The sequence below is a fragment of the Clupea harengus genome, chromosome 10 (genome assembly GCF_900700415.2).
Source record: "Clupea harengus chromosome 10, Ch_v2.0.2, whole genome shotgun sequence".
NCBI lineage: Eukaryota > Metazoa > Chordata > Actinopteri > Clupeiformes > Clupeidae > Clupea > Clupea harengus.
Window position 1 is genome coordinate 15,843,125 of NC_045161.1, and position 13,028 is coordinate 15,856,152.

At 41.6% G+C, this 13,028-nt stretch overlaps 1 protein-coding gene across 2 annotated transcripts; it reads right to left on the reverse strand.

The window, feature by feature from the left end:
• Nucleotides 1–1,416: 1,416 nt before the first annotated feature.
• dzip1l (DAZ interacting zinc finger protein 1-like) lies at nucleotides 1,417–12,538 on the reverse strand. Of its 2 annotated transcripts, none has more exons than XM_012825273.3 (16): nucleotides 10,332–12,538; nucleotides 9,239–9,808; nucleotides 8,972–9,056; nucleotides 8,587–8,711; nucleotides 8,051–8,212; nucleotides 6,983–7,108; nucleotides 6,746–6,808; nucleotides 5,728–5,868; nucleotides 5,271–5,304; nucleotides 5,086–5,160; nucleotides 4,774–4,913; nucleotides 3,959–4,148; nucleotides 3,646–3,805; nucleotides 3,168–3,376; nucleotides 2,194–2,339; nucleotides 1,417–1,950 (listed from the first exon to the last, which is right to left on the reverse strand). In XM_012825273.3, exons 1-16 carry the CDS (start codon nucleotides 10,344–10,346, stop codon nucleotides 1,792–1,794), a joined length of 2,400 nt encoding a protein of 799 aa, XP_012680727.1. In that variant the 5' UTR covers nucleotides 10,347–12,538; the 3' UTR covers nucleotides 1,417–1,791. The 2 variants fall into 2 exon arrangements, with proteins under 2 accessions (XP_012680727.1, XP_031431423.1); XM_031575563.2 differs by having other exon boundaries at nucleotides 11,864–12,537.
• Between the last annotated feature and the right edge of the window lie 490 nt (nucleotides 12,539–13,028).

Consider the following 13,028-nt stretch of genomic DNA (forward strand, 5'->3'; position numbering starts at 1 on the left):
TTCCAGGTAAAAAAAGTGTCACTCACGGACACCTCGAGCAGTCTTACTACACTCTAACTTCTCACTAATTGCTCATTCAGAACATCCTTTCTGGTGAAGAACCACAATTTGCGCAGGACTTCCATGAGTAACGCAGCAAAATGTGGCGTAATGAGATGTTTACTGTGTGATGGTCGATTAAAGTGACTACAACTTTATGTACGGATCAATATAATTTCTGATGCAATCAAAGTGTTCAGAAAAAAAGTGCATTTTCTCAAGAGTGGTCTTAAACTTTTGTCCACGACTAATTATTTTTTTAATTATTTGAAAGAGAAAAAGTTTGAGCCATTGTTTTCAGAAGTCTAGCCTAACAACTGCTACAATAAAAGCTAAACCTTTGAATATCTCCGAACTAAGCTAACTAACCTGTAGTACAGTGGTTCCAAACCTTTTTTCTTTGAAGCCCCCCCTACTTTTATCTAAGAAAAGCTGAGCCTCCCTAGCCCGCACACACATACCAAAAGAATAAAGTGATTCATTCCACATTTGTATTGGCATCGTAAATATATTAAATAATTGTATTATTGGCCTCATAAATATATTCAATAAATTAACATCAATCATAGTTTTTTTCCTTCTCTCTTAGGTTCGCCCTGGTTGGCTAGTATAATTAACAACCCTTTTAGTTCAATTTATATATGTGGATGTAAGTGTATCTGTATTCCATTAGCTAGCTTCTCGCCACAAATGACACATTCTGGCCGAGTCCTGTTCTCTCCTTCAATAAAACCCAAAGTTAAGGTAAGTCTCAAGATATAGCCTTAGTTTCTTTTTTGATACCGAGGAGTCCTCAGCCCTTACGTTTCTCAGACATGTTGCTTCATTCATAAGATAGTGATGCTCTGACTGCAGGAAAATGAGGATGAGCCGGGAGGAGCTGGCTGACTGAGAGTGCGGGTCACAGAGGTTGAGAGGTCACAGAGGTGTGGCCTACAAAGAAGCCTACTAGTTTTGAGTGAGGACCAAAACTATTATGTTTTTAAATAGTTTTATATGCAGACTTTTGATTATGTGATTATTTTTGATTATTTTGATAATTATGTGTGTTATTATGATTTTATTTAACAAGTGCAAATCTAATTTTGACAACCTCACAACCTCAAAGCAAACAAAGCCTCACTCACTCCCTGTGGACTTTGGTGCCCCCTTGAGGTTGGGAACCATGGCTCTAAACACACCACTGGCAACCACTAAACAGACTAAAGGGACCATTGTAAAGGGACCATTGTTAAGTAAGGGTTGGAGAAAGAGCAGTAAGGAAAGTGTGGATTTAAGGAAAATGCTGATTTAGAGAATATGTTTTATTCATTTGTAAATATATATATATATATATATATATGTAAATATTGTAATAATGTAAAAACAGCTGAATAAAAACAAAGTACCATAATTAGTGCTTTATAAATATCAAAATAATGTAGCTGAAGTACAAATTGTTCATATAAACAAAAAATCACAGACAATCCTAGACAATGCATGCAAACATAGTAGAAAAATTCCCTGTGCTAAAAATCCCTTTACGGGGAACACGCAGACTAAATATATCTTTTTAACTTATTGCTCACCCCCTTTAAGCATACAGCTTATTTGTACAAACTACACATAATTTAGCATAAATGTGAAATAAGAAGTACCATCTTGTTTTCTTAACAGCGTGGGTTGGCATGTTCTTACGCCTGTCTGAGTATGCGTGTTGGTGTGCTACATGTTGCTGTGCATGTGTGTACCTATGAAGCTAAAGGCAAGGCTTCAGAGGCCGGCCCACCCTCCCGGGCGGCTGGCTGAGGAGGAGCTCCAGATGCTGGTGCCTGAGGTTCCCCCGATGTCTGAGCTCCTCCGCACCCCCACCGGCCCAGCAGACACCTCCTCTATGGAGGACAGCTCCAGATCACTCTCTTCATCTGACAGCTGAGAAACACACATTCACAAACACATACACAAGGTGCACATACACAGACACAAGCACACACATGCATATTAAACATACATCCACAACACAAATACTGCAAATGCATAGATGAATTGACAAATATACAGAATTAGTGCGCATTTTGGTGACAATAATCTGGTACACAAAATGTTCACAGCATATTACACTCCAAAGCCGATATTGAGCTTATGCTGCCCATTCTGGGATACCTATGGTTTTACCTGGAGTTTTTTCACCACACTCTTTGACTTGACTTTGGGCGTGGCATTGGTGGCTGGTGGCATGACTCTAACCCCTCCCACAGGTTTGCTCAGCGGAGAGATAAGCTGTCTCTCCAGGCTCCTTGTGAGCGTTTGGACAACTGACCCTACAAAGAAACAAATCACAAGAACTTTTCTGTGAGTACACATACAAGTGTGTACATATACTAGTGCTGTCAAAATTAACAAGTTCATTTGAAATATTTAACGTATCACAAAAGAATGAACGCAGCTGCCTGGGATTTATTATTATGTCTGTTAGTGCATGGTTAAAATATCTGGGGGCATCCAACGTACACTTTACATGGAGCTTAGTTGAATTCACCGGCTTGGAAGTTTATTGAGCATTTCAACTTACAACCCAGCACTATGTTCTATCTACTAACTGGCGGACCTCGTCGCTAGCTCCCTCCAAAGTATCTCCCTCAACAAAAGTCTGTCTCTCTTCTTCTCTGCTTCTCCATTTCTTCATCAATCCCCATTTCAAAATACACGTCCCTTCACTTTACGTGCTACACATACAACAATTACGGTGAGAATCTATGTTCAAACTTCAAGATGCTATTTAACAATGGTATCTGAATTTAAATACACTTCATTTGTGCCGATTCCACATTAATTCTGAAAATGTACATTTAAATATCCATTTTTACAAGTCTTAAAAAGAAAAACAGCGATCAATTGTGATTAAGCACAGCAAATTGCGTGATTAATTATTATTTTTTAAATTGATTAACAGCACTAACTTTTTTGGTACCATTCTACGAACACTTTTATGTTTCTTTAGTATATATCCTTTGTATGCAAAAGCATGAAAAGCATATGCCAATAACCTGCTTGTCTGCATCTGCCTCAGGCCCATGGTCACCAAGCTTAAATGGCAGCTGCATATTTTTCTACCAGAAAGCCTAATTTCTATGTTGTCAGTATCCCACCTTGGGTGCTCAGGCCCTGCTGGGTCCCAGCAACTCCTTCTGAGAGGTCTGAGTCTGACCAGTCATCTGTGGGAGCACTGGAGGGGCCCTGCGGGGCACTCTGCTGCGGGCCGGACTGCACCAGACGAACTGAGGCAGTGGGCTTACTGGGGCTGGTGATGTAGGCACTGTCCCCTATTGAGTCCTCCTCTGAACTGAAGGGTGGGGTGCTAAGAGAGACAGACACAAAAAGTAAAGGGCAGAGATAGGGGGTGGGGGGGGGGGACAGAGGAAGAGGTATAAGGACAGCTTTTTCAGCAGGACATTCCGCATATGTATCATCGACATTTATCAGTTACCAAGCTAGCAAGCTTTTATCAGTGCCAACTGTGTTGTTTTTTGGTCATTGTTAGCAAAGTGTGTTGGCAGTTGGCTGGTTTGTTTGCTAGTTTTAAACAAAAACTCTTGTCATCAGTCAATATGAGGTAGTAGTATTTACCTGCCCTTCTTAACTTGAGAGTGTGGGGTCTGAAGTACTTTGGAGCGTGGGGTAGGTTGAGGAGCAGGACTCTTCCGTCGTTTTGGAACAGATTTCACAATGGTTTGTTTCGGCTTCACATTCTTCTCCTTTGAACTGCCAGTAGAATTGAGCTTTGCTTCTGGAAACAACAATTACATGTGTGGGTGTGACTCAAGAGAATTTGAGTGTGCTTGTGAATACATCAAACATACACATGTGCTTTGTGGGGCTGTGCCAGACACAGATTGACATATCAGCATTAAACTTGAGCTGAGGAAGAGTCTGGTCTTACTCAGTTTCTGAGAGGTGCCTTTGGAAGTGCTCTGGCTGTTCTGTTCACGGCTGACACGGCGGTTCACCTCTGCCTGGACCTTCTCTCTGACGCCCTGCAGGGTAGGGTCCTTCCTGCCCTTCTGCTGTCTCTGCCCAGCCAACAGCGAGGTCAGATTCTTAAGCGTCTGCTTGGAGATGCCCTTGGTTCCCTGTAAGTTCAGCCAACATCGATGATGGATAAGTGATGTGGTCAAGCAGTTAGGGTGGCTAGTCTAAGCATCATTGAGCCTGGCCATACAGTTGCACAGATACTCTCATGCATACTGCTCACAAAGCCAGTAACAGTGTGGGAATCCACTCTCATTCTCAACTGATGTTAACAATATCAGTCTCTGGAGAGTGTGTGCTCTTCCAAAATACATGCATGAACATTAGTGCACCAGGAAACAAGATTTTGTTGTTCAACCAAGTTACTATTTAAAAAGATATCCAACAACAGCAGTGCTGGACTGATACGTATCATTACATTTCAGTGCATCATTTTGCAAAGGCAACAGTCACTGGTTGTTTGCTAAACTGAGCAACAGGCCACTTATATGCAATAGGAGTTTTTAGCCAAGTTGAGACCTTATTTCAGCAGTCTGACTTGCGAGACATATGTGTGTCTGTGTGTACATATATATATGTGCGTGTGTGTGTGTGTGTTTGTGTGTGTATGTCAATGTTTCAGCATATGTAACACTATTAATGTCTATGCATTTCTAAAACAATATGCACCTATGGTCATGCAAAACAAGGAATGTGGGTGTGTGTGTGCTCAGGTGTAAAGTACACCTTTCTCAACCCCATGCTTTCCAGTTTGGCCTCCAGGCTGTCCTGCAGGATGGGCCTGAACTCTCTCAGCATGTCAGGGTTCTTCTTCAAAGACTCTCGATGCAGGCGCCTGGCCTCCATCAGGTCCATCAGCTCCATTTCTGGGGAAGGAACATAAGTATATGGGGATAGGGTATATGGTCACAGGTGGCAAGGAATTATAATGATTTTGAATGGGTGATCCTATGATAAGGGTTGACAAAGAAGACTCTAAGGGTAGTGTAATTTAGGCATCAAACATCAAACCTCATCCAGTATGAGTGAGAAACATACCCTCGTCTTCCTCTTCCTCATCTTCATCTTCTTCCGATGATTCTAGAGCATCTTGTCTAATAGGTGGTGCTGGACCTATTTGGGGAAGGGATCATGTTCAGGCACTGACTAGATGTATAGCCAGTGAATAGCTGTCTCAAAACAGGAAGTCTATTCAAGAGTATGAAAAAAGAGTAGTTGAATACCTGATGTTGGTTTTTTTGTAGACAGCTTCTTAATCTGCAACAGATGTGAAACTGGATCAGATTGCATTGAATGAATGGATTTTCACACATCAAGCTTGTTAAGTGTTAAGGAATCAATTTCAGAACATTTACTGTACTATAAACGTGCCCTGTAAAAAGCTTATCTTCATGTTCCTGGACAACATTTAGAGATCAACTAAGCATATGTGGATAAATGAATAACCTATGAATTACACTTATGATGCTGTGAGTAATTGACTAATGTGACTAAACTGACAAATCAGAGATCTCTATGCCAGCTATGTAACAGCAGTTTTGACAACATCCTACACTGACCTTGAAAATGTTATTGAGATTTATGAAGACACATAACATATTATGATACTACAGTTAATAACTGATTAAGGACCCTATGCTATTTTTTTGTTGTTATATTTTCATTTCCCCCAGGTTTCACCTTGTCTTCCTGGGCGTGGATGAGGCGGTCCTTGTTGCGGAGCTGGGAGGAGAGGGAGTTGACCTGCTGCTGAAGCTCCTGCAGGCCTGAGCTCTGGCCCTCTGATGCAGACCGCAGAAGCCTCTCATTCTGTCTCTGCAACTATGGGATAAACAAACACTTCCTGCAGTTAGCATAGGATAGCATTATGGGTATCATGAGTGAGGCATGCGTGTTTGGTTCATTCAAACGAAATACATAAAGGGAATTATACTGAGTTGTGAATACCTTCTATAAGAAACAACAGGCAATGTGCAGATCTTACACCACCAGGGAATAGGCCTAATCATTGTTTTACAAACTGTCTAAATCTTTGAAAGGCAAATGAATGTCACCAACGATGACAACAGTAGCAAACATAGGGATGGAGCTAACGTTAACTGGGCTAACCAGCTAACTTAAACAAAGGCAGAGCTACTTTTTTATGCCATTATGTTTAACATCTTAAATAAGGTTACATTTATAACGTTAGCTTCATTCTTAAAGATATGCAATCTGACTCAAATGTGCCTGCGTGAATTTGCCCACTGTTACCTCCTAGTACACCAACTGACTTTGCAGCAAATGTTTTAGTTATGGTTCCTAACCAGGAGTTTCCAGACATTAATATTTAAAAAAAATGTGTATATAAAAAAGAAAGAATAAAATATAAATATAAATTTAGTTTAACTCTTAGAAGGTGGTAAAAGAGTCACATTTCTTTTGTAGAGTGAAATGTTAGCATCCACTTAATTGCAAATTGCAGCTTCAGCGCAATTACATTCGTATTTTCTTGCTGAATGCATCCCTAGTTTAACATATAGGCCTATATAGACCTATGGCCTAAAGCTAAATACTCAGGGATAATGGGAAAGAACCCCAGGTGACCAGTACTGTGGAATGTGTTTTCTTATTCTTTGTTTGTTAGAGTGTGCTTCCGACACTGAATGATGTTGGAATTGAATAACTCAGAAGGACAAAGGTGTAAAGATGGCCTCACCTCCACCCTCTCCAGCTGATGGCTGTTCTGAAGCTCCTTTACTCTCTTCTTCCATTCACTCTTCTGAAGGAAAGAAAGAGAGAAAGACTTGACTTGAAATGTACCCACACTATCAATCAAGCACACGTATGCATAATCAGACCTGACTGGCACAAACAGGTGCTCTGGTCTCGGGCTATGATTTCAGAAGCACTCTCTCCTCAGTGAGATGCACAGCATTGTCTCGCCATCTCTCACCTGGCGCACCATCTTCTCCCTCAGCTCATTCTCTCGAGCCTCCCTCCTCTCCAGCACATCATCTTCCTCTCTTGACACACGTATATCCGGCATGGGCACCTCCCTTCTCTGCAGTGCATCCAGCTTCTGCAAGGATGGTTATCAGCTTCAAACACAGGCTTTATAGTCTTCAGATAGACTTCAGAAGACATGTTGTGTACACAAGGATAGATTCTTCTAATGGTTTATGATGGGAATGTGCTTTGTAGGGTGGAGGTGGATATGATGTGCTTGCAATTGCAAATCCATAATTTTTAACATATGCCTCCCTCTAGTGGTTAAACACTGGCAATTTGGCATCTGCCTGCCTTTCTTACATCTACAGGCCCATACCTAGACAGACACACACACACGCACATCACCACATCATTACAAGCCCAACTGTAGGATATTTGACAAAGAAGTAGAGTGAATAGGGTTAATTGGCCTACTACATGCTGTCAAAAGAGCACACATGCATTACTAAAGATTACAGCATATAACAGGCTTCCCACTCTTTTCTGGAGATAATTTCCCAGGACTTTTCCAGGACATTTTCAGCGATGATCTAGCTGGTATGACAAACAGGTATCGGGCCATACACTAATGGTGATTCAAAAGACATGCAGTCTGTGGCTATAACTTATCAATGAAATCATCTCTTACATGCTTAGAAATTAAGCCAAATTACGATTACAAATCTATCATAGAATAACACAAGCAATAACGCAAGCAACCCTATTTAATGGTTTTCCAGGACCCTATATACATTGGTAAATTCCTCTATCCAGCTTGTTTTAGGACATGCTCTTGATAACATGATTTAGATTGGCACTGTTCAGAAGATGCTAGAGCTAGGGCTACGCCTTATTGTACACAAAACCCAGGTATACCTCAGAAAAAGGTAAGACTAATCCCTAAGCATGTGACACTTGTCAGAGGAGACTAGTACTTCAACTGCCATCAAACGTACCTACTCACAAAGGTAGCACAAAACCCTCTTTGAGCTGAGCCCAAAATGGACAAATGCATTTGGATTCTGGCACTCACGGCCTCAATGCTGGAGTTCTTGTTGGCAATGTCTCTCAGCTCCTGCATGAAAAGCTGCTTGAGGTCGGCCATCTCCTGATAGACCTTCCTCCTCTCCTCATCCTTCCATCGGTCCAGCTCCTGGCGCTCTGCGGCCTCCTTCCTCCTCTGCTCCTCCAGCTCCTGTGGGGTATGATCATTACAGTGGAAGGATTTAAGTAGAACACATGACAAATAATGCTATTACTAAATCTAAAATCCAGCAACACATCCACAAACATTTGTGACATTGGTTGGAACTGCATGACATAGAATTTTGTTTGAAGCTTTGCTTGTATGGTAGATTGCGTATGACTTCAGAGGTCAACTTAAGCACAAGTTGCATAGGTTACTGGGTATCCTGAGATTAAGAAATAGGTACTCCTATTACTATAGGCCGAGACCTATAACATGTGACATGTGACTGATGAAGGTTGTGGGTGGCCACTCGCTTCATCAGTCCGGGAGCAAGAACTAACACACCAACTTTTTCAGACGGGAAAGAGTTCAGGTCCTACCTGGTTCTTCCTCAGGGCGTCTGCCTCCCTCTCGGTATCGAGGGCAGCCTGGCTGAGCCTCAGCCTTTCCCTCAGCTCCTCCATGCCATCCTCCACCTGCTCCATCTGCCTCTTCTTCTGCTTCTCTGAGAATGCACATAACACACAGTACACAGTCACACTCACACACAGGACATCTGTGCCCGGTGGCAGAAGAATCAAGAGCTAACTAGAACAATGTAATCACACATCCAGGACACCTAGGTAACAGAAGCTCAATTTTCACTCTCGTATGGAACTAACAAAGCCTTGTACTTATGACTCCTTCACATAACACAAATGAATGAATGAAAAATGTTGAAAACAGTGGTGTTATACACTATTTGAATCAAACAGCCGGTCCCACCTGTTTCTGTGGCCTCCGGATGCCTCCGCTGTTGATGAGCTTGAAGGTAGGAGTAGTTTACGAAGGACTTCTCACATAACTGGCACTACAAGGGGGGAAATCCAAGTTTGTGACTTATCTCATCAAAGGGTAAAACTATCAATACTGTGATTTAGCAGGCAAAAACGAATAGTTCAACAGTGGCACAGTGGAAAACATAAGTCTAGATAAGGCTGGGTCTATTTACTATATTACAGGATCATCTATAAACCCAGTGGAGTGTCTGACCTTGTGGTAGTTGTTAGCGGCAGCCTGCAGGAGGAGCTGTTGGGTGGAGATCATCTTCTTCCTGCGTTTGCTCTCCAGCCTCTCAGCCTGCAGCTCGGTGTCCAGCTTGGCCTTCTCCTCAGCCTCCCGCTCCACGGCGGAGAGCGCCCCCAGAAGTTTCTCCTCCAGGCTGCTAAGCTGGGCGCTCAGATAGTCCTGGCAGTGCAACAGGTACTCTGTGCTGAGCTGCGATATGCGCAGGACCTTCACCAGGGCGGGATCAATAGAGCCCCGACAATGGGGGCACCTCTCGCCGCTCACATCGCAAAAGGTCACTGCAGTGATGTGCTCCTGGAGGAGCCTGATGTCCATCTCCCTGGCAACGCGGTCCACATCCAGAGCCCCGACCCGGCGCCAGTCAACGGGTTCAATGCGCGCCCGGAAGTGAAAGGGGTGAACATGGCCCGGGCCCCAGGTGGGAGAAGGAAGCAGTCCTGACAGGGGGGCCTCACTGCTGGAGAACTGCCCAGGCATGGTGATATGTTTCAGGGGGAATGGGGAAACTGGGTACCCTCTGCCTGTGTAGAGGAGCTTGATAGAGTAATGGATAAACGTTATTGTCAAGTAAGAAGTGTGGTTGCCGAGGACATTAATTTAACACAGATGCCATCGACATAATAGTGACCTACTGACAAGTCTAACGACAGAATTATACTTCAGGTAAGATAATTTGTTCATGACATTTGCCATTCTACTTCACATGAGCCGTTACAAAAAGGCATGGCAATTAAGTCATCAACATCTATTATATTCTAGTAATGATGAAACAGACACACAAAATGTATTAAGATATGGAGGATTCCAGCTAGGTTTCAATTCTGTAAATGAACTCTTTAACAGCAGCTGGCAAGACTAATAATAAAAAATAGACCAGTGTACAGTAGACCAGCTAACAGTTTGATCAGCTAAGAATAAAACAGATCGACATGTAAATTCCCTCTGGATAACCAGGCAAACAATACAAATCAATGTAGTTATGCGATTTCATTCAAAGACACAAGTTAAAAGCTATTTCTGACAATTTGTCAAATAAGATCCTTGAGGTAAACGGTACCTGGTAATGGTTCATTCTGCCTAGAGATATGTGTAAGTCCTTGAACGCTGAGATAAACCAGCCTGTCTCCTTGGAGCTCGGATGTAAACATTAGCTTTATAAAAATGCATTGTTGCCATAAAACAGCGTTCTACTATTCCTGTCAGCCCTCTCGGTTGCCTATCAACAAAATCTAAACAATAGCCTGTGTGTGTGTAAACTCAAATGACTCAAATTTCTGATAGCATTTCCAAAATAAAATGTTAGCCTACAAACATAACATTGGCACTCCTTTGAATGACTGATATCATAATTGGGATCCTGGATAAATTCTGACAAGTTCAGTTAGGGTCTTTTTAAATCTCATTTAATTATCTGATACCCAAAACGTCTCTCGTAATCTCTCGTTAATCAATGTAATGCGGTACATTAAGTGTGTTCAACTAACGACGGTCAGTTAATGGTAACTCCTAGATTATGCCTTTCCTTCAGAGGTGAAAACAAATACACCATTTAACTTAATCGCTTCAGTCCTATAATGTAGTCTCCAATAGCTATGGAGACCGCTGGAAAATTACTCGCTGATTATCATGCCAACCCAATATGACTTCCAATGCCCATAATACTATTAAGCAGATTTTACAACAGCGTATTGGATATTTTAATCCTAAATTGTATTATAGGTAGCTACTTTCTGCGCTTGCTGAAACACTACTTGTTAAACCCACTGCTTGTTTCAAAACGACGGTAATTTTCAGACAACTTCTAGCATGCCATTACAGAAAAGGGCCTAACGCTAGCCTCTTTCATCATGCATTAATACACGTTAATGAACGTAACGTTATGTTACAGTCAGCATTGCTAAGTTAAACACTGCGTATTAAGTTTTGTCAAGAAATGTTGTGCTCCAGCAAGGCCGAGGGATTTCTACTGTACCCAGCAACAACTTATATTCCAAAAACTACTTGGACTTGGAGTTGTTTAATTCACCATATTTATGTAATGGAGAAGTTTAGGCATCGCCACAGTCTGAAAGTTAGGCTAGGATAAAAGCAACTTTCGAATAGCTAACGGTCAGGGTAGCTAGCACGCCAGCTTCTGTGCTTTCTTTCACCGAACACTAGGATAGCTTTATAACGTTATCTATCTCTCAAACATTGCATTTGTTTCCTGTGTTAACATTATGGTCGATAGTAAAGGTTAACATTACCAAGTTACCTAGCTGTTGCCTAAATGTCTCCCATCTAAAATGGCAACGCAACACAACTCCTTAATGTTAAATATTTCAGTATCTGTTTTGTCCATAGACAGTAAAAAGAGGTTTGTCATAAACTGACGTTAAGGTAACGTTTTACACCAGCATGCTGCATCTGACTGCTTAGACAACATCTGATCTTTAACGTTAGGTAAGATATTAATTGATAAGATTATCGGTTATCGTTATTACATTTGATAATTGTCTATCATCCTTCTCTGCCTTTACCTGATCAACACCTATTTCGCTGTTTGTCTGTGCTAGCTAGCTAACACTCGCTGACGTAACGTTAACGTACCTGCACAGGGCTTGATCGTTTTCAAAATTCTTCATGAAAACAATAAAATCGAATCATCTTCTCCCACAACATACATTCTATTCCGTCATGCTCTGATTCTTTGTTTTGTTAGTTAACGGAAACGATCGTCTTGCAGAAACGCATCTGCAGTTAACAGCTGCAAAGGCCATAGGCAGACCAAAGCGAAGCATAAACGGTTACCAAGGAGACACAGATGGGTGCAGATGTCGGAAGCGTTAGGCTAATAACCCTCTAATCAGTCAGTGTTGTCTCTTATTGACTGAAAACGAAACAAGGACAGAGAGAGAAAGCAGTTATTTACTGTTTGCCTTGTGCTGCCAATCCCATACAGTGGTCGTGTTTTTCATAATTATTCTCTTAACGAAGAGTTACATTAAAGGCTTGTCTATGCAAATATGTAACCTATGGCAATGATTAATAGGCTGTTTTCACAAGTAGCCTATGTAACGTAAGGCTTCCGACTGTCCCAGACTTCTGGTTTAATTTCCAGTACAGCCAGTAATGTGGGAATTATGAAGCTTAATTTATAATGCATGCATGAGGGTCAATATGAGACATATGATGGGCATTAAAAGTTAAAAAAATATATTGTCAATCCTGTAACTGTAATTTTGGAAAAATATGCACAAAAAATAGAGATACTTAGTAGTGTGTACACTCAGCCATGCATCAGACAGAAAGGGATTGTACCTACCTATGATGATGACTGGTTGTGTTCCTTTTCATGAACGTGAGAAATCCTCACAATGAGCAAAGGCTGCCTTAGATGTGACGGTAGAGTTTCAGATCTGACTGTCTATCCTAAGGACACATGATGACACAATCAGTATGTATGGATATGGTTACAATTAACATTCAGCGCAATTCTAATTGCTAATAGCTATTGCATGCAGAATGTTCTGTTGTCAGTTGTAAAAATTTCTCCATAACAGGTTTTCAGTCAGTAGCCTTCTTATCCTAATCCCAACTGTGTTCAACAGACAACTTTCTCTCGTTTATTGCCCTTGTTCTACACTAGATGGCGACAGCAAACTACGCTCAACAAATACAAACTTGCTATGAAAGTGAAGGTTGTCATACCAATGTTGGTGACTGCAAACCGAATACTCAGTGGATACTCGAAGGGGTTACTTTCTTCAGCAGC